Genomic DNA, 18,224 nt, shown 5'->3' with positions numbered 1-18,224 from the left:
ATTTGTCTTACAACCAACAAAATCTTGACGTCTATGGTTTGATTTTTGAGTGCGGACGATTTTATATCGGAAGCACCACAAGAGCGTTGCACATTCGATTCCTTACGGAGCAGGAAGGGCTCTCCGAGAGTTATAGAGCATATGTGGAAAACCCATAAGGGAATCCCCGGCTTTGCATTTCTGTGGCATCGAAAGGGTGCATAATCAAGATGGGAGACCGAAAGAGGGCCCTCCAAACAGAGGCTCGTTGGATTATGCGCACCGAAGCTCAAGGGAACTTGGGATTAAACGAAAAACTTGACCTAAGTATCTTTATTTAAAATAATGCATTGCCAGTGTAAGTTTACCAGATGGTATTTTGTGTTTTTAATTGTTTTTAATGCACATTGTTTTGGTGTACACACCTTTTTTGTATTCCCCGCCCATTTGTTAACGTCACACAGGTATATCACTGGTGGCTATGCCTGGGGCATGTGTGGTCTGAAGAAATACAGAAGTACGACACAGCTGTTACCTCCACGTTGGGTCCCCGGTGTCACCACCATGATACCTGCCTGACGCCGCTCTTTTGATCCGACACGATTAAATAGAAAAAGAAAGAAGTCAAAGCTACCTTCCTGGTGAGTGCCGTCTACCTTTCTTCTATTTTGGATAAATAAATATATGTCACAAGGTTTGTTTATATAAAACCATACAGAAACAAAAAAAGGAAACAATTGATAACTCGAAGTTTTTTTTTTTTTTTTTTAGACTTTAACCCCTTAAAGAGCAGAGCGTTTTTTGCACATCTGACCACTGTCACTTTAAACATTAATAACTCTGAATCAGAATGATAACTAAAAGCATTCCAGAGATTGTTTTTTCGTGACATATTCTACTTTAACATAGTGGTAAAATTTTGTGGTAACCTGCATCCTTTCTTGGTGAAAAATCCCCAAATTTGATGCAAAATTAGAAAACGTTGCATTTTTCTAACTTTGAAGCTCTCTGCTTGTAAGGAAAAATGGATATTCAAAATAAAAAAAAATTTTATTCACATTTCCAATATGTCTACTTTATGTTTGAATCATAAAATTGACGTGTTTTTACTTTTGGAAGACACCAGAGGGCTTCAAAGTTCAGCAGCAATTTTCCAATTTTCCAAAAAATTTTCAAACTCACTATTTTTCAGGGATCAGTTCAGGTTTGAAGTGGATTTGAAGGGTCTTCATATTAGAAATACCTCACAAATGAAACCATTATAAAAACTGCACCCCCAAAGTATTCAAAATGACATTTAGTAGGTGTTTTAACCCTTTAGGTGTTTCACAGGAATAGCAGCAAAGTGAAGGAGAAAATTCACAAGCTTCATTTTTTACACTCGCATGTTCTTGTAAACCCAATTTTTTTATTTTTTTTATAAGGGGTAAAAGGAGAAAATGTATACTTATATTTGTAGCCCAATTTCTCTCGAGTAAGGACATACCTCATATGTCTATGTAAATTGTTCGGTGGGCGCAGTAGAGGGCTCAGAAGCGAAGGAGCGACAAGGGGATTTTGGAGAGTACGTTTTTCAGAAATGGTTTTTGGGGGGCATGTTGCATTTAGGAAGCCCCTATGGTGCCAGAACAGCAAAAAAAAAAAAACCACATGGCATACCATTTTGGAAACTAGACCCCTTGGGGAACGTAACAAGGAATAAAGTGAGCCTTAATACCCCACAGGTGTTTCAAGACTTTTGCATATGTAAAAATGTTTTTAATTTTTCACTAAAATGTGTGTTTCCCCCCAAATTTCACATTTTTGCAAGGGTTAACAGCAAAAAATACCCCCCAAAATGTGTAACCCTATCTCTTCTGAGTAGGGAGGTACCCCATAAGTTGGCCTGAAGTGCACTACGGGCGAACTACAATGCTCAGAAGAGAAGGAGTGATATTTGGCTTTTTGAGAGCAAATTTTGGTCGGGGGGCATGTCGCATTTAGGAAGCCCATATGGTGCCAGAACAGCAAAAAAAAAAAAAAAAAAACACATGGCATACCATTTTGGAAACTAGACCCCTTGAGGAAAGTAACAAGGAATAAAGTGAGCCTTAATACCCCCACAGGGGTTTCACGACTTTTGCATATGTAAAAAAAAGAAAATTTCACCAAAATGTGTGTTTCCCCCCCCAAATTTCACATTTTTGTAAGGGTTAATAGCAGAAAATACCCCCCAAAATGTGTAACCCCATCTCTTCTGAGTATGGAGGTACCCCATAAGTTGACCTGAAGTGCACTACGGGCGAACTACAATGCTCAGAAGAGGAGGAGCACCATTGACCTTTTGGAAAGAGAATTCGTTTGGAATGGTAGTCAGGGGCCATGTGCATTTACAAAGCCCCCCGTGGTGCCAGAACAGTGGACCCCACCACATGTGACCCTATTTTGGAAACTACACACCCCTCACAGAATTTAATAAGTGGTGCAGTGAGCATTTACACCCCACTGGCGTTTGACAGATCTTTTGAACAGTGGGCTGTGCAAATGGAAAATAAAATTTTTCATTTTCACGGATCACTGTTCCAAAAATCTGTCACACACCTGTGGGGCGTAAATGCTCACTTTACCCCTTATTACATTACATGAGGGGTGTAGTTTCCAAAATGGGGTCATGTGTGGGGGGGGGGGGGGGTCCATTGTTCTGGTACTATGGGGGCTTTGTAAACACAAGTGGCCTTCAATTCCGGACAAATTTTCTCTTCAAAATCCCAATGGCGCTCCTTCTCTTCTGAGCATTGTAGTGCACCCATAGAGCACTTTACATCCACATATGGGTTATGTTCTTACTAGAATTGGGGTTACAAATTTTGGGGGGCTTTTTTTCCTATTTTCCCTTGTGAAAATGAAAAATTTAGGGTGACACCAGCATTTTAGTGAAAATTTTTTTTTTTTTTTTCATTTTCCCATCCAACTTTAATGAAAATTTGTCAAACACCTGTGGGGTGTTCAGGCTCACTATACCCATTGTTACATTCCGTGAGGGGTGTCGTTTCCAAAATGGGGTCACATGTGGGTATTTATTTTTTTGGGTTTATGTCAGAACCGCTGTAAAATCAGCCACCCCTGTGCAAATCACCAATTTAGGCCTCAAATGTACATAGTGCGCTCTCACTCCTGAGCCTTGTTGTGCGTCCGCAGAACATTTTACGCCCACATATGGGGTATTTCTGTACTCAGGAGACATTGCGTTACAAATTTTGGGGGTCTTTTTTCCTTTTACCTCTCGTGAAAATAAAAAGTAAAGGACAACACCAGCATGTTAGTGTAAAAAAATATATATTTTGGTGTAGACTCCAACTTTTCTTTTTCATAAGGGGTAAAAGGAAAAAAAAGGCCCCCAAAGTTTGTAGTGCAATTTCTCCCGAGTACGGAGATACCCCATATGTGACCCTAAACTGTTTCCTTGAAATACGACAGGGCTCTGAAGTGAGAGAGCGCCATGTGCATTTGAGGACTAAATTAGGGATTGCACAGGGGTGGACATAGGGGTATTCTACGCCAGTGATTCCCAAACAGGGTGCCTCCAGCTGTTGCTAAAAAGTGAAAGTAACAAGTGCCGGTTAGCTCAGTGGGCTGTTCAGGATAGCCGCGGTGAAATCGCGGCATCCCGAACAGCTTACAGGACAGCCGGAGGGTCCCTACCTGCCTCCTCGCTGTCCGATCGCCGAATGACTGCTCAGTGCCTGAGATCCAGGCATGAGCAGTCAAGCGGCAGAATCATCGATCACTGGTTTCCATGAGAAACCAGTGAACAATGTAAAAGATCAGTGTGTGCAGTGTTATAGGTCCCTATGGGAGCTTTTCCCATAAACAAAAAATTGTGTAAATAAAAATAAACATATATGGTATCGCCGTGTGCGAAAATGTCCGAATTATAAAAATATATTGTTTATTAAACCGCACGGTCAATGGCGTACGCGCAAAAAAATTCTAAAGTCCAAAATAGTGCATTTTTGTACACTTTTTATATCATGAAAAAATGAATAAAAAGCGTTCAATAAGTCCTTTCAATGCAAATATGGTACCGTTAAAAACTTCAGATCACGGCGCAAAAAATGAGCCCTCATACCGCCCCATACGTGGTCAGAAGGGGTCAAAAGATGACAATTTTAAACGTATTCCTTTTCCTGCATGAAGTTATGATTTTTTCCAGAAGTACGACAAAATCAAACCTATATAAGTAGGGTATCATTTTAATCGTATGAACTTACAGAATAAAGATAAGGTGTCATTTTATGGAAAAATGTACTACGTAGAAACGGAAGCCCCCAAAAGTTACAAAAAGCTTTTTTTTTCAATTTTGTCTCAATGATATTTTTTTCTGTTTCACCATAGATTTTTGGGCAAAATGACTGACGTCATTACAAAGTAGAATTGGTGGCACAAAAAATAAGCAATCATATGGATTTTTAGGTGCAAAATTAAGAGAGTTATGATTTTTTAAATGCAAGGAATAAAAAACGAAAGTGCAAAAACGGAAAAACCCCCGATCCTCAAGGGGTTAAGGTGTTAATATGAGAATACTTGGGGTCAATTTTCTTGTACCCCCACCAATCTGCTGTTTTAAGGGACCACTGTACTGTTCCTGATAAACGATGAAGAGGCTGCATTTGCAAGGGTCAGATCTCCACCAATTTGATAGATAACCTAAGCCTAAATGCAGCTGAAAGTAACTAAGCTTCAGTACAAGGCACAGCTACTATGAAACATATAAAGCTATACCTGGTAAGCAACTTAAAGGCCACAGCACACTCCAAAGTGTTGTGGTCTAGTCAATTCACTGGGGCACCATCTGTAAACAACTGATCTGATCCTGATGGCACATCGTAAATAGCTACTAAACAAAAGAAAATCAATATGAAAACAATGCAAATATAATCCTTACAAGTTACCTGCAAAGTCTTTAACATTGACATCTGCGCCCTCATTTATTAGCTCTTTGATACGCCGTGCATCACCTCTTATGGCCGCCCGGTGTAAACGAGTCTCCCCCCGCTCATTTCGCTTGTTCACTTTGTCTTTGGTTTTGGAGGCAGAGTTAGGAGTCCCCTTTTGACCAACTGTAGACTGAGAAGGGTGCTTTGGTGTTGTGTCAACTAGACAAAAAAAAAAAAAAAAAACAGTTAACATTGTCAACATTAATGAATATTATGATCATCATAGGTCACAGTTAGAACTGCTCTACTCAGACTAGTTTTACAGCCTTAAGGGAAAATCAAAAACTGTCCATAGGAAACCATAGCAACCTATCAGATTGCTTCTTTCATTTTTATCCTTTGGATAGGTTTTGATAAATCTCCACCATAGAATCATTCTTGAATTGAGAACTGCATATTTTTGCAATATCTACTTTAGCGTGCATGCAGAGGTTGTAAGAGGTGCAACATGCAGGGAGAGAAGGACCAGTAAATCATGGCATCAGATGATTTTTACTATTCCCCTTATCAAGTTTCATGGGTATGTGAAAAAAAGAAAGACTTGCTTGTCTAAAAACTCAGCATCTAACTAGACTATTGACTTCAGGACCTGGATATTTAGCCGCATCAAACAAGGCGCACCAAGTATTTGTATCACTCAGATCAATAAAGTTTATGCTAAAGACAGAATACAGACATCTGCTGGCTATATTAGATTAGGGGTAAAACTTTATAAATAGTGTAAATTTTCATCATCAGAAAATGATGCTTTTATGTTAACCCTATTTAAGAATATTTGGTAATTAAAAAAAAAAAATGATTTCAGTATCTATATTTTATAATCCTGAAATCTTGCAGTTTCTATTTTGGCCATTAGGTCTAAAACTAAGCAGAGATATCCTGTTCTGTACAGATCATTTCCCAGTAATGCCTTTCTGCTCAGGAGCGGTGTGAAGGGTGACACTGGATCCACCACCATTTACAGCAGAGATCAGGGCCCCCTTCCCTGTAGAATGGAGTCTCTAATGGTCACAGAGAATGCTCAATAGCGTCTTTAAAAGGAGCCCTGACGTAAAGCATACCACTAAATGTTGTTAAAAACAGCTCAGGTTGAAGCGCTTTCTAACACCACACAGTCCAAAAAGAGGAAACTATCGTCCTGTCTGTCATTTATAACTTATGCCCAAAGATGGTCTTCTCCACATTGTACAGCTTAATGGGCAAAAGATCTGGGGCAACCCTTCTCTGATGAGGACACCACGTTAATGGTTAAACACTCCCATGGGTTCTCCCGTTGTGTTAGACTACAAGAATCACACTACAAAAGTAGTCTCTTGATGGTATAAAACAGCGGAATTTTACACCCACAAACTGTCCACATCAAACCTTTGTTGGCGCTGTAAAGAACATGTGGGTACTCAATTGCATATCTGGTGGATTGTCTAACTATAACTTCCTTTTAGAGGTAAGTTAGTACAGTGATCCCTCGACTTATGATGGCCCCGACATATGATCATTTCAACATATGATGGCCTCTCAGAGCCCATCGTATGTTGAAGGCAGCCTCGACATATGATGCTGCTATGTGTCAGGGCCATCGTACAAACAGCTATCTGACAGCGCTGACAACTTCACCAACTGACAGATAGTTGTATAATGTGCCCCGTTCTGCCTCCTGTTACTCACATGCTGTCCTGCTAACTCATACAGGCTTCCACTGTGAGCTCCGAGGAAGCCCCGCCCCCCAGTGCAGCCATAGCCAATAGCCTGCAGCATCTTGCTGCAGGCATCCAATGAGCTGCTGGCTGCCCTCCCCTTCCTTTCATATAGAGCTGTAGTCGGCAGGATCGTAATGAAGGACATTCTGTCCCCCCCTGAAGGTATTTAAAGAACTGTACAGTACTGTATGCGATGTCACACATCACATACACTACATATACACACAATAAACACCATACATCAATGTTTCCCTATCAGTGTGCCTCCAGCTGTTGCAAAACTATAACTCCCAGCATGCTCAGACAGTCAATGGCTGTACATGCATGCTTGGAGTTGTAGTTGTGCAACAGCTGGCGGCACCCTGGTTTGTTAAACACTCCCCATACACTCCACATACAATGGTCATCCCAGAACCAATTAGCAGTTTCCCATAGAGATATGTATTCAACATACAATGGTTCCGAGGCCCCAGAACCAATTACTATTTTTACATAGACATATGTACTCGACATATGATGGTTTCAACATATGATGGTTCTCCTGGAACCAATTAATATCATATGTTGAGGGACCACTGTATTAAAATTGATTCTATCATGAAAATGCAGATCGCCCTAACTCAGTCCGCGGTGCTGCTTGGTCTTCCATCTCCGGGATACTCTCTGAGTAAACAGTCATTAGATGCCCATTTATTGGCACTTAGTTAACTCCGACCTCCATAGAGGAACGACTATCCAGGGTTCACCAGATATGTAGATTTGAGGAAATGTCCCACAGGGTGGCGAGATCTCATGGCAAGTTTATGGATATATGGCGACCCTGGATACAATCCACGTATGGTGGAACATAGTCTGTCTTATAGATCAAACCGCTCAGGTGAGACAGCAAGCCGCATAATGCACAAAAAATAAAACTACAATCATAAAATAGAAAGATAAGAAAAAAAAATTGTTTGCCTTCAAGAAGACAGTGTATGAAAACACAAAATACACATTTTAGTCAAAGTTTTATACATGGCAAGATGTGCGTTCTCAAAAAATATATATTTTGATAATATAAAGCAGCTGTTTACAGTATTTAGTATATATATATATATTTTTTTTTTTATACATTTGAGATGAGGGCAAAATACTGCTTTAACTTTGTTTCAGTACACAATTTCTTATGCATATTTGTACGTATCAAAAGTGTGACAGTTGCCCTGGCTACCATAAGAGCAAAATGTTCAAAAACCCTGGCAGCAAAGAGGAAATAAAAGGTGGTTGGCCTTTAACCCCTCAAGTACCAAGCCAATTTTATATTAGCCTTCTAAAAATCTTAACTCATTTTCATCTACAGACAAGTATGAGGGCTTGTTTTTAGCACGACCAGTTGTCCTTTGTAATGACATCACTCATTTTACCATAAAATGTATGGCGCAACCAAAAAAATACTATTTGTGTGGCCAATTTGAAAAGAAAACTGTCATTTTGCAAATTTTGGAAGGTTTCGCTTTCACGCTGTACAATTTAAATTAAAAATGACATGTTTTCTTTATTCTGTGGGTCAATACGATTAAAATGATACCCCTGATTATATGCTTTATTATTGTATCGCTTTAAAAAAAATCTCAAACTTTTTAACCAAATTAGTACATTTAAAATTCCTCTATTTTGACGGCCTATAACTTTCATTTTTCCGTATAAGCGGTGGTATGAGGGCTCATCCGTACTTTTTATTGATACCACATTAGGGTATATAAAACTTAATACATTTTTTTTGCCATAGGTTGTGCCAAAAAAGCATCAATTTTGGACTTCTGTTTAAGCTGTTTACCATACGGATAATTAACATATTGTGATAGTTCGGACAATTACGCACGCGGCAATACCAAATGTTTATTTTTTATTTATATTTTTTATGCTTTTTGGGGACAGAATGGGAAAAAGGGACATTTTACAATTTTATTGGGGGGAGGGGATTTTTCACATTTAAATTAATTAATAAATTTTTTTATTTTTACACTTATCTATAGCAATCAGCTGATTGCTATAACTGTTCAGTGCTATGCATAAAGCATAGCACTGATCGGTGTTATCTGCGATCTTTTGCTCTGGTCTACTCGATCTCAGACCAGAGTAGAAGACCCCTGGAGACAGCCGGAGGAAGGTGAGGGGACCTCCGGACCCCATGCTGGATGATCGGATCCCCGGGGCAGCACTGTGGGCGATTTGATCATCCATTTTAAGTGCCGCAATACCGTGATCTGTATTGATCACAGCTAGAGATGAGCGAACTTACAGTAAATTCGATTCGTCACAAACTTATCGGCTCGGCAGTTGATAACTTATCCTGCGTAAATTAGTTCAGCCTTCAGGTGCTCCGGTGGGCTGGAAAAGGTGGATACATTCCTAGGAAAGAGTCTCCTAGGACTGTATCCACCTTTTCCAGCCCACGGGAGTACCTGAAAGCTGAACTAATTTATGCAGGAAAAGTCATCAACTGCCGAGCCGAGAAGTTTGTGATGAATCAAATTTACTGTAAGTTCGCTCATCTCTAATCACAGCATCTGAGGGGTTATTGCGGACATCGGCGCTATCGCTGATGTCTGCAATACCTGTGGGTCCCTGGATGCTGAAAGCAGCCGGGACCTGCAGTGCATGATGCAAGCACCGGTCTGGTGCTCGCAGTCTTATTCATGACTCAAATGTACGTCATGGTGCGCTAAGTACCACCGCACCATGACGTACATTTACGTCCATTGTCATTAAGGGGTTAAACAAATACAGCAAGTGAACCTTAATAGCTCTTGAACTGTGTATTTACTTAATGTATTATACATACATTTATTACCAAGAACAGAAGATTTTAGATACATTTCAGTTTTCCATTGGAGACAAAAAATCTGCAACACCACTTTAAATGGGCACACATTAAATCTAATTTTTGCTACTGCATGCCTTATGGTATGGTAAAAATCTTTCTAATGTACTTTGTTTAAAAATAAAAATGAAGTTTTCAATGTTTTCAAGTGTTTAAAAAAGCTGCCACTAGATGTCTCCTAACTTGTCCAGAGAACATTTCCCCCTATCTCTTGCACAGACTTTGGACTCCTGCTAGCCTGGCAGAAGTCCAAAATCAGGAAATGCAGTCTGGAATGCTGAGGTGTGTGTGTGTGTGTGTGTGTGTGTGTGTGTGTGTAGCCTTAGCAGATCATAGCTCATCTTACACACTGAACTGCTCTGGACCATGTGTAGCATCGTGAGGGAGGAAGTTCTCCTTCCAGGTCTGTGAATCTGACTGAGCAGAAAATACAGAGTACAAACTAAAAACTAATAAAAATAAAGGCAGGGGGTGGTTTATCATAATGGGGCAGGGAACTGGGAGGATTATAAAATTTATCAAGATCATGATAGGTTCTCTTTAACCCCTTAAGGACAAAGCCCATTTTCACCTTAAAGGGGTACTCCCACCCAAGACATCTTATCCCCTGTCCAAAGGATAGGGGATAAGATGTCTGATCGCGGGGGTCCTGCCGCTGGGGACCCCCGCAATGTTGCATGCAGCACCCACCTGTTTCTTGTCTGGAAGCACTGGAGGGTCTGGGTCGCGACCACGGGAACGGAAGTCCGTGATGTCAGGACTCCGCCCCTGTGTGACATCACACCCCATCCCCTCAATGCAACTCTATGGGAGTCTATAAAAGGTCATTTAACCCCTTTCCCTAATAAAAGTTTGAATCGCCCCCCTTTTCCCATAAAAAAAAAAAAAAACTAAGTAAAAATAAAATGACCGTATTTATCGGCGTATAACATTTTTTAGGCTAAAATTTTTAGCCTAAAGTCTATCTGCGTGTTATATGCAGATAAGCCGCTGCAGTTGAATGATTTAAAGCGGGCGCTGTAAATTAATGAACTGCAGCGGCTTTTGCAGGTCCAGAGACCTGCAGTCCCTGCCCGCTTCTCTGCCCCTGCCTATCCTGGGGTCCAGAGACCGCCGCCGCCACTGCCTCCCCCATCCCCGGTTTTATAATTACCTCTTCCAGGGGTCCGCGCTGCTTCCGGCGGTCTCCTGCGTTGTTGCTATGCACTGCGCAATGACGAGTGACGTCTTCAACGCGACGTCACCGTCAGTGGCCTGGCGCACAGTGACAGCTAAGGACGCCTCAGAGGCCAGAAGCAGCGTGTACACCGGGAATAGGTAATTATAAATCCGGGGATGGGGGAGGTAAGGTGACAGCAGCGGTCGCTGGATAGCCAGGGGAAGAGAAGCAGCTGCAGCAGGACTCTAGACCCCAGGAAAGGCAGGGGGAGAGAAGCGGGCAGCGACCACGGTCTCTGACCCGCCAAAAGCCGCACTTCTGCGGGGTCAGAAACAGTATCAGGGTATACACATGCACCCTCATTTTACCAAGGATATTTGGGTAATAAACTTTTTTCTACTCAAATATCCTTGGAAAAATGTAGGTGCGTGTTATAGGCCGGTGCGTGGTATACCCCGATAAATACGGTATGTGGTAACGCTGTGTGTGTAAATGTCACAACTATAAAAATGTATCATTAATTAAACCGCACGGTCAATGGCGTACACACAAAAAAAATTCCAAGTCCAAAATAGTATTTTTGGTCACTTTTTATACCGTACAAAATGAATAAAAAACTATCAAAAAGTCCGATCAATGCAAAAATGGTACCAATAAAAACTTCAGAACACAGTGTAAAAAATTAGCCCTCATTCCGGCCTGTACGTGGAAAAAAAAAAAAAAAAAGTTATAGGGGTCAGAAGATGACAATTTTAAACGTATACATTTTCCTACATGTAGTTATGATTTTTTTCAGAAGTACGACAATGGACCTACAGAATAAAGATAGGGTGTCAATTTTACCAAAAAATGCACTGCATAGAAACTAAAGCCCCCAAAAGTTACAAAATGACTTTCTTCAATTTTGGCGCACAATTAATTTTTTTTCCGTTTCACCGTGGATTTTTTTGTAAAATGACTAATGTCACTGCAAAGTAGAATTGGTGGTGCAAAAAATAAGCAATCATATGGAATTTTATGTGCAAAATTGAAAGAGTTATGATTTTTAGAAGGTGATGAGGAAGAAATGAAAATGCAAAAAAACAGAAAAACGCTGAGTCCTTTAAGGGGTTAAGTACCAGGATGTCAGGGTGTAACTGTACGTCCTGTCCTTAAGGGGTTAAACAATCTAACTGAACCCAATTGGTGAGATAGGATCAAAATCTAATGAACACTCGGCAAATCAGACATTAAAGGGTGACTAGGCTGAGTGGGCATTTATAGTAATTTTCTGAATGCAAGATCAGTAGGGACCTTAAGTGTCAGCACAGTTGTGTTTTTTTGTTAATCTAACAGCGAAAATGCTGGTTTGTTGAACTGCAGTCTGATAATACACCGCTTTAGGGTATTACCTGTGAATTAATGTTGATTAACTTGTTCTAGGTATTTTATAGCAACTTAAAACACTTTCTGAAATGGGTTGCAATCTCAACTCCTCCCACAAGAGGGAGAACTTGTTTCATATTAAATCTGAAAGATTTTTCTAGCTTAAGTATTAAAGAGTATTAAAGAACGAAAGTTCCTGAATGCAGAGAATGTCAAATATTTTCATTAGATACAAAATAAAGATACCAACCTCTAATTTGTTTTGCTCACATGTTCAAGCAGAAAAAAGGAGATTGACCAAGGTGTGACTGCATGGGATTGTGAATGCTTGGGTGGTAACACTGAGAACCAAGCTTAGCTGCTAGTGGTTTCAGACAATACAGTTATCCCTCAACATACGTTGGTAATTAGTTCCAAATGAACCATCGTTAGTTGAAACCATCGTATGTTGAGGAATCCGTGCAATGAAAAGAATAGGAAGTTATACCCCGCCGCTCCGGACAGTCACCGCTGCCCTGGATGTCGCCCTCCATCGCTGTTGCCGCATCCCTGCCACTCCAGACAGTCACTGCTGGCAGGTATCATCGCTCTTCATCGCAGTCATCACGTCGCTGCGCACGCCGCTCCTATTGGATAATGGGACGGCGTGCGCGGCGACGTGATGACGACGAAGGAGAGCAACGGCCATGCAGGGGATCCTGAAGAGGACGGTCCAGATCATCACCGCAACAAAACGGGGCACCTTAAACGGCTATCCGGTGGCAGCTGAAGCAGTCTGCGCTGCCGGATAGCAGTTTATGCGATGGCTCCAACATACAAAAGCATTGTATGTTGATGCTGCCTTCAACATGCGATGGCCTCAGAGGCCATCGTATGTTGAAATTATTGTATGTCGGGGCCATCGTAGGTCGGGGGGGGTCACTGTACTGATTTTATTTACACAGTCTGCTGATGTTGTCAGAAAGCGCACAAGTGGGAATGCTTTTCATTCAGCTGCTTTCTATTACCTGAAGAGCTCACACTGAAATAGGACTGCCTTGGGTCCTTTTAATAACATGGAGGAGTATTTTGTGTATGTGTGTGGGTAAATATTCAACTTCTATATTAGTTTCCATAGGGCACGGGACTGCAAAGCCTTTCTGGTACATTGTAATAATCATAGGATACAAAGCATCAACAAACATCCTTCATTACCTGGGCTGTTGGCAGACTCTTCTGCTGTCATCTGCATAAGCAAAGCAACCTGTTGCCGCTCTGATAACGGGTATCCAGCTCGAATTCCAGATATCCCAATACCAAAAGGTAAACTAGACTTTCGGTTTGCAGGCTCTTTCTTGATTCTTTTCTTTTCCGGACCCTGCTTTTCTGTTAGAGGAAAAAAATACAGACTATTAAAATTTGGTATAATTTTATTGAGTTTGGAATTACAATAAATATCTTGTCTCTGAAGCAGAGAGAAGAGAATAGCAGCTGTGGGGATGAGACAGTGGTGTATCAGGCCCCATTCACACGTCAACATTTTCAGCTTGGACAGATCACAGAAAAGTAGCACAATAACTATTTACTAATATGTTAATTTATTAGACAATTCATAAACAGAAAAAAAAAAGTCAGAAAAACTACTATGGGTTAAGGTCACACATAGCGTATACAGTGCATTCCACTGCACATCTAGAAATTAGTCTTCTATCAGCAGACTCACGGGGAGCCAACGCGACTGACACACAGGCCCGCCTCCAAACCTTACTGTACACACAGGGCTGCTGCAGGTAACCCTGTCTGTCTGGTTACAGGAGATGCATTTCCAGATGTGCAGTGGATTTTAGAGTTATATTTTCCTGCATATTTCCTACCCATTGAAGTCAATAGGTAGCAAGATCACCTGAATATTCTGCTACCCATTGACTTCAGTGGGTAGGAAAATACACAGCAGCAAAATATGGCATGTGTAACGTGACACAAAGTGTATTTGTAAAAACATTTTCATTGTCCAGATATGACAAAACTTTAGATTACACTGGGCCTGCCTCCTAGGACCTGCTGAGATCAAGAGTAATAGCTTGATACACAAAAACAAAGAATATAACCAATAGTTGTAACATGATTTCAAGAAATATACAATTGGAAATCAACCTATGCTAAAAATTGGCTTAAGATATTCCAGAAATCATCTAGTGCACAGATGATGTGAGAGATGTGTAAAATCTATTAAGAGGCTTTTGCCTCTAAAAAGATCTGTCATCTCTCATACCAGAGGATGTCTACTTAAGAATTGTCCAGGATTAGAAAAATTTTTTTTTTTTGCAAAAACCATAACACTCCGTTCCACAGGCAGAGAGTTGCAATGCCAGACAGAAACTCTGTAGGAGAGTGGAGCTCTTTTTGTAAGAAAGTTGGTGTTCTTCTAATACTGAACAACCCCTTTAAATGGGTTATCCAGGATTAGAAAAACAGATTTCTAAATGGCAACATCCTTGATCTCAGGTTGTATGTGGTATTGCAGATCAGTTCCATAGAAGTAAATAGAGTCTAGCTGTAATACTACACACAACCTGGGGACTGGAGAATTAGCTCTGTTTTTCTATTTCTATTAGGCCCTTTTAACCCCTTAAGGACACAGGACATAAATGTACTTCCTGATACCCTGGTACCCAACATTCCAGGATGTACATTTACGTCTTATACATGACATGAGCACTGGGGCGGTGCTTGCATCCTAAACGGCAGGTCCCGGCTGCTATTAGTAGCCAGGAACACATACATCTGTAATGGCGAAAATCAGCGATCGCACTGATGTCTGCCAATAACCCCTTAATGATGCAGGGTTTTTCAGTTTTTGCACTTTAGTTTTTTCCTCATCACCTTCTAAAAATCATAACCCTTTCAATTTTTCACCTACAGACACATTAGAGCTTGTTTTTTGAGCTACTAATTTTACTTTGTAATGACATGTAATTACATCAATGACATCAACCTATAGGGGACTACAACATGCATTACATTGATTGAATACACTGATCAATGCAATTCTATGGCATAGCATTGATCAGTGTTACCTCAGGCTTGGAGCAATCAAGCTCTGATCGGAAAGCCGGGAGAAAGGTAAGAAGACTCTTGCTGTCCTCTCAGCTGTTCCGGACACCGCGACGGTTTCACTGAGCTAAAAGGTGATATCTTTCTCCCATTTTAGAGGCCGCAATCAACTTCGATTGCGGTGTCTAAAGGTATATTACCGGACATCAGCCAGATTAGCGATGTCTTGGTTGCTGATAGCAACTGGGACCTGCCGGGTATGAAGCTCCTGAGCGCGCTTCACGTGACGGGAGCCGACACAGGACGTAAACATACGTCCTGTGTCGTTAAGGGGTTAACCCCTCAGATGCCGTGATGCGGCAATGCTCCACTTTAAATGGCTGATCTGATCGCCCGCGGCGCGGCACAGCTGCGGTGATCAGATCAGCCAAGTTGGTGGACGGAGGTCGCCTCACCTGGCTCCGTCTGTTCCCCAATGTATTATTCTCTGGTCTGACATTGAGCAGACCAGAGAAGATGATCACTGATAATACTGATCAGTGCTATGCCTATGCATAGTACTGAACTGTATTAGCAATCTAATGATAACTATAAATACTCCACAAACAGAAAAGTGAAAAAGCCCCTTCACCAATATAAAATCGCCTCTTTTCCCATTTTACCCCCAAAAAGCGTTAAAAGAACCAAAAAAAAAAAAAAAACACATTTATGGTATTGCTGTGTACGTAAATGTCCGATCAAAATATAATGTAAACTATTCCATATGGGGAACTGCATAAAAAAAATTGCTGTGTTTTGGTCTAGTCACAGTAATAAATAATTATAAAATGCAATTAAATACTCAGATATATGCAAAAGAGGTACAAAAAACAAAACAAAAAACCTACACATTACGGCGCCGCAAAAAATTAGCCCTCATACACACAAAAAAATGAGAACGTTATAGGTGGTCAAAATATGGCAATTTTAACCTGTTGGGGAAGGAGGGCGTACAGGTATGCCCTCATGTCCTGGTACTTAAGCGGTGGTGATGGGAAATAAGGAGGGCGGGCGGTGATCGGACCGGGATGACTGGCATGCATCCCCTGGCAATGCCTAGGAGGGTCCTGAGACCCCCCCCCCATTGCGGGCCAATTGGGTCACTGGTGACCTGATCGCCCGGAAAATAAGAGTGATCAGAGCTGCCGGAGACATTCTAAAGGATAGAAGCGAGGTGGAGCATGGCTGGCTTACCGGAGCAGCGGCAGAGACATCGGGCAGTGGCAGGAGGAGGCAGGCTGGAAAATGTGGCGGTTGAGGAGGCTGCAGTGAAGATCACTAGTAAGTGATCTTTACTGTGGCCTTCTAAAAGTTGCTGTGTAGTGGTCTCTAAACTGTGGTCCTCCAGATGTTGCAAAACTACAACTTTCAGCGTGCACTGCAGTCCAGGCATGCTGGGAGTTGTAGTTCTGCAACATCTGAAGGGCCAGATATTGCACACCTACACCAACCAGCATCCATGCCTGACTGACTATGCTAAAAATTGTATACATCTGAAAGATTTTATATATATATATATATATATATATATATATATATATATATATATATATATTTATTTTTTTTATTTTTTTACACTAACATGCTGATGTTGCCCCATACTTTTCATTTTCACAAGAGGTAAAAGGAGAAAGAGACCCCCAAAATTTGCAAGGCAATTTTTCCCCGAGTACGGAAAAAACCCATTTGTTGCACGTAAAATGCTTTATGGACGCACAACAGGGCTCAGGAGTGAGAGCGCCATGATTTGCACAGGGGTACAGCAGTTCTGACATGAACGCAAAAAAATAAAACACCCACATGTGACCCCATTTTGTAAACTACACCCCTCAAGGAATGTAACAAGGGGTATAGTGAGTGGAAACTACACCCCACAGGTCTGACGAATTTTTGTTAAAGTTGGACGTGAAATTAGTATTTTTTTTCCCCCTGAAATGCTAGTGTTACCCCAAATTTTTCATTTTCACAAGAGATTATAGGAAAAATGCCACCCAAAATTTGTAACACCATTTCTTCTAAATAAGGAAATACCCCATATGTGGATGTAAAGTGCTCTGAGGGCGAACTACAATGCTCAGAACAGAAGGAGCACCATTGGGCTTTTGGAAAGAGAAGCAGGCTGGAATTAAAGGTTGTGTGTGTTTACGAAGGCCCCATGGCGCCAGAACAGCCATCCGTAAAAATGAAAAAAACAGCCCACTGTTCCAAATATCTGTCAAACGCTAGTAAGGTGTTAATGCTCACTGCACCCCTTAGGGGTGTAGTTTCCAAAATAGGGTCACATGTGGGGGGGGGGGTCCACTGTTCTGGCACCATGGGGGCTTTGTAAACGCACATGGCCCCTGACTTCCATTCCAACCAAATTCTCTCTCCAAAATCCCTATGGCACTCCTCTTCTAAGCATTGTAGTTCGCCCGCAGATCACTTTACATCCACATGTGGCGTATTTCCATTTTTGGCAGCTTTTTCTTCTATTACCCCTTGTGAAAATGAAAAATTATATTTTTAATTTTATACTATAATGGAAGTTCGTCAATCACCTGTGGGGTGCTACGGCTCACTTTATCCCTTGTTACGTTCCTTGAGGGGTGTAGTTTCCAAAATAGTGTGCCATGTGTTTTTTTTTTTTTTTCTACTGTTCTGGCATCATGGGGGCTTCTTAACCCCTTAAGGACAAAGCCCTTTTTTGCGATTCTGACCACTGTCACTTTATGCATTAATAACTCAGATGCTTTTACCTTTTATTCTGATTCAGAGATAGTTTTTTCGAGACATATTCTACTTTAACATAGTGGTAAATTTTTATCGTCACTTGCATCCTTTCTTGGTGAAAAATCCCCAAATTTCATGAAAATTAAGCATTTTTCTAACTTTGAAACTCTCTGCTTGTAACGAAAATGGATATTCCAAATAAATTATATATTGATTCACAAACATTATGTCTACTTTATGTTGATATCATAAAGTTGACATGTTTTTACTTTTTGAAGACATTAGAGGGCTTAAAAGTATAGCAGCAATTTTCAAAATTTCCACGAAAATTTCAAAATTGAATTTTTCAGGGACCAGTTAAGTTTGAAGTGGATTTGAGGGGCCTTTCTGTGAGAAATACC

The 18,224-nt window shown here is 40.9% G+C and overlaps 1 protein-coding gene across 4 annotated transcripts in view; it reads right to left on the bottom strand.

The window, feature by feature from the left end:
• The window catches only part of ANKRD11 (ankyrin repeat domain containing 11), a 421,326-nt gene that overhangs the window by 64,010 nt on the left and 339,092 nt on the right, over nucleotides 1–18,224 (bottom strand). For all 4 annotated transcript variants that reach the window (XM_056526022.1, XM_056526021.1, XM_056526025.1 and 1 more), the window contains 2 exons: nucleotides 13,234–13,404; nucleotides 4,911–5,114 (listed from right to left, as the gene is read on the bottom strand). In XM_056526022.1, the coding sequence (XP_056381997.1) occupies nucleotides 4,911–5,114; nucleotides 13,234–13,404 (375 nt within the window). The remainder of the gene's footprint in view (nucleotides 1–4,910; nucleotides 5,115–13,233; nucleotides 13,405–18,224) is intronic.

This window comes from Hyla sarda, chromosome 6, assembly GCF_029499605.1.
Source record: "Hyla sarda isolate aHylSar1 chromosome 6, aHylSar1.hap1, whole genome shotgun sequence".
Lineage (NCBI taxonomy): Eukaryota > Metazoa > Chordata > Amphibia > Anura > Hylidae > Hyla > Hyla sarda.
Note: the sequence above shows the minus strand (reverse complement) of the source record. Positions and strands in the feature narration are given on the sequence as shown.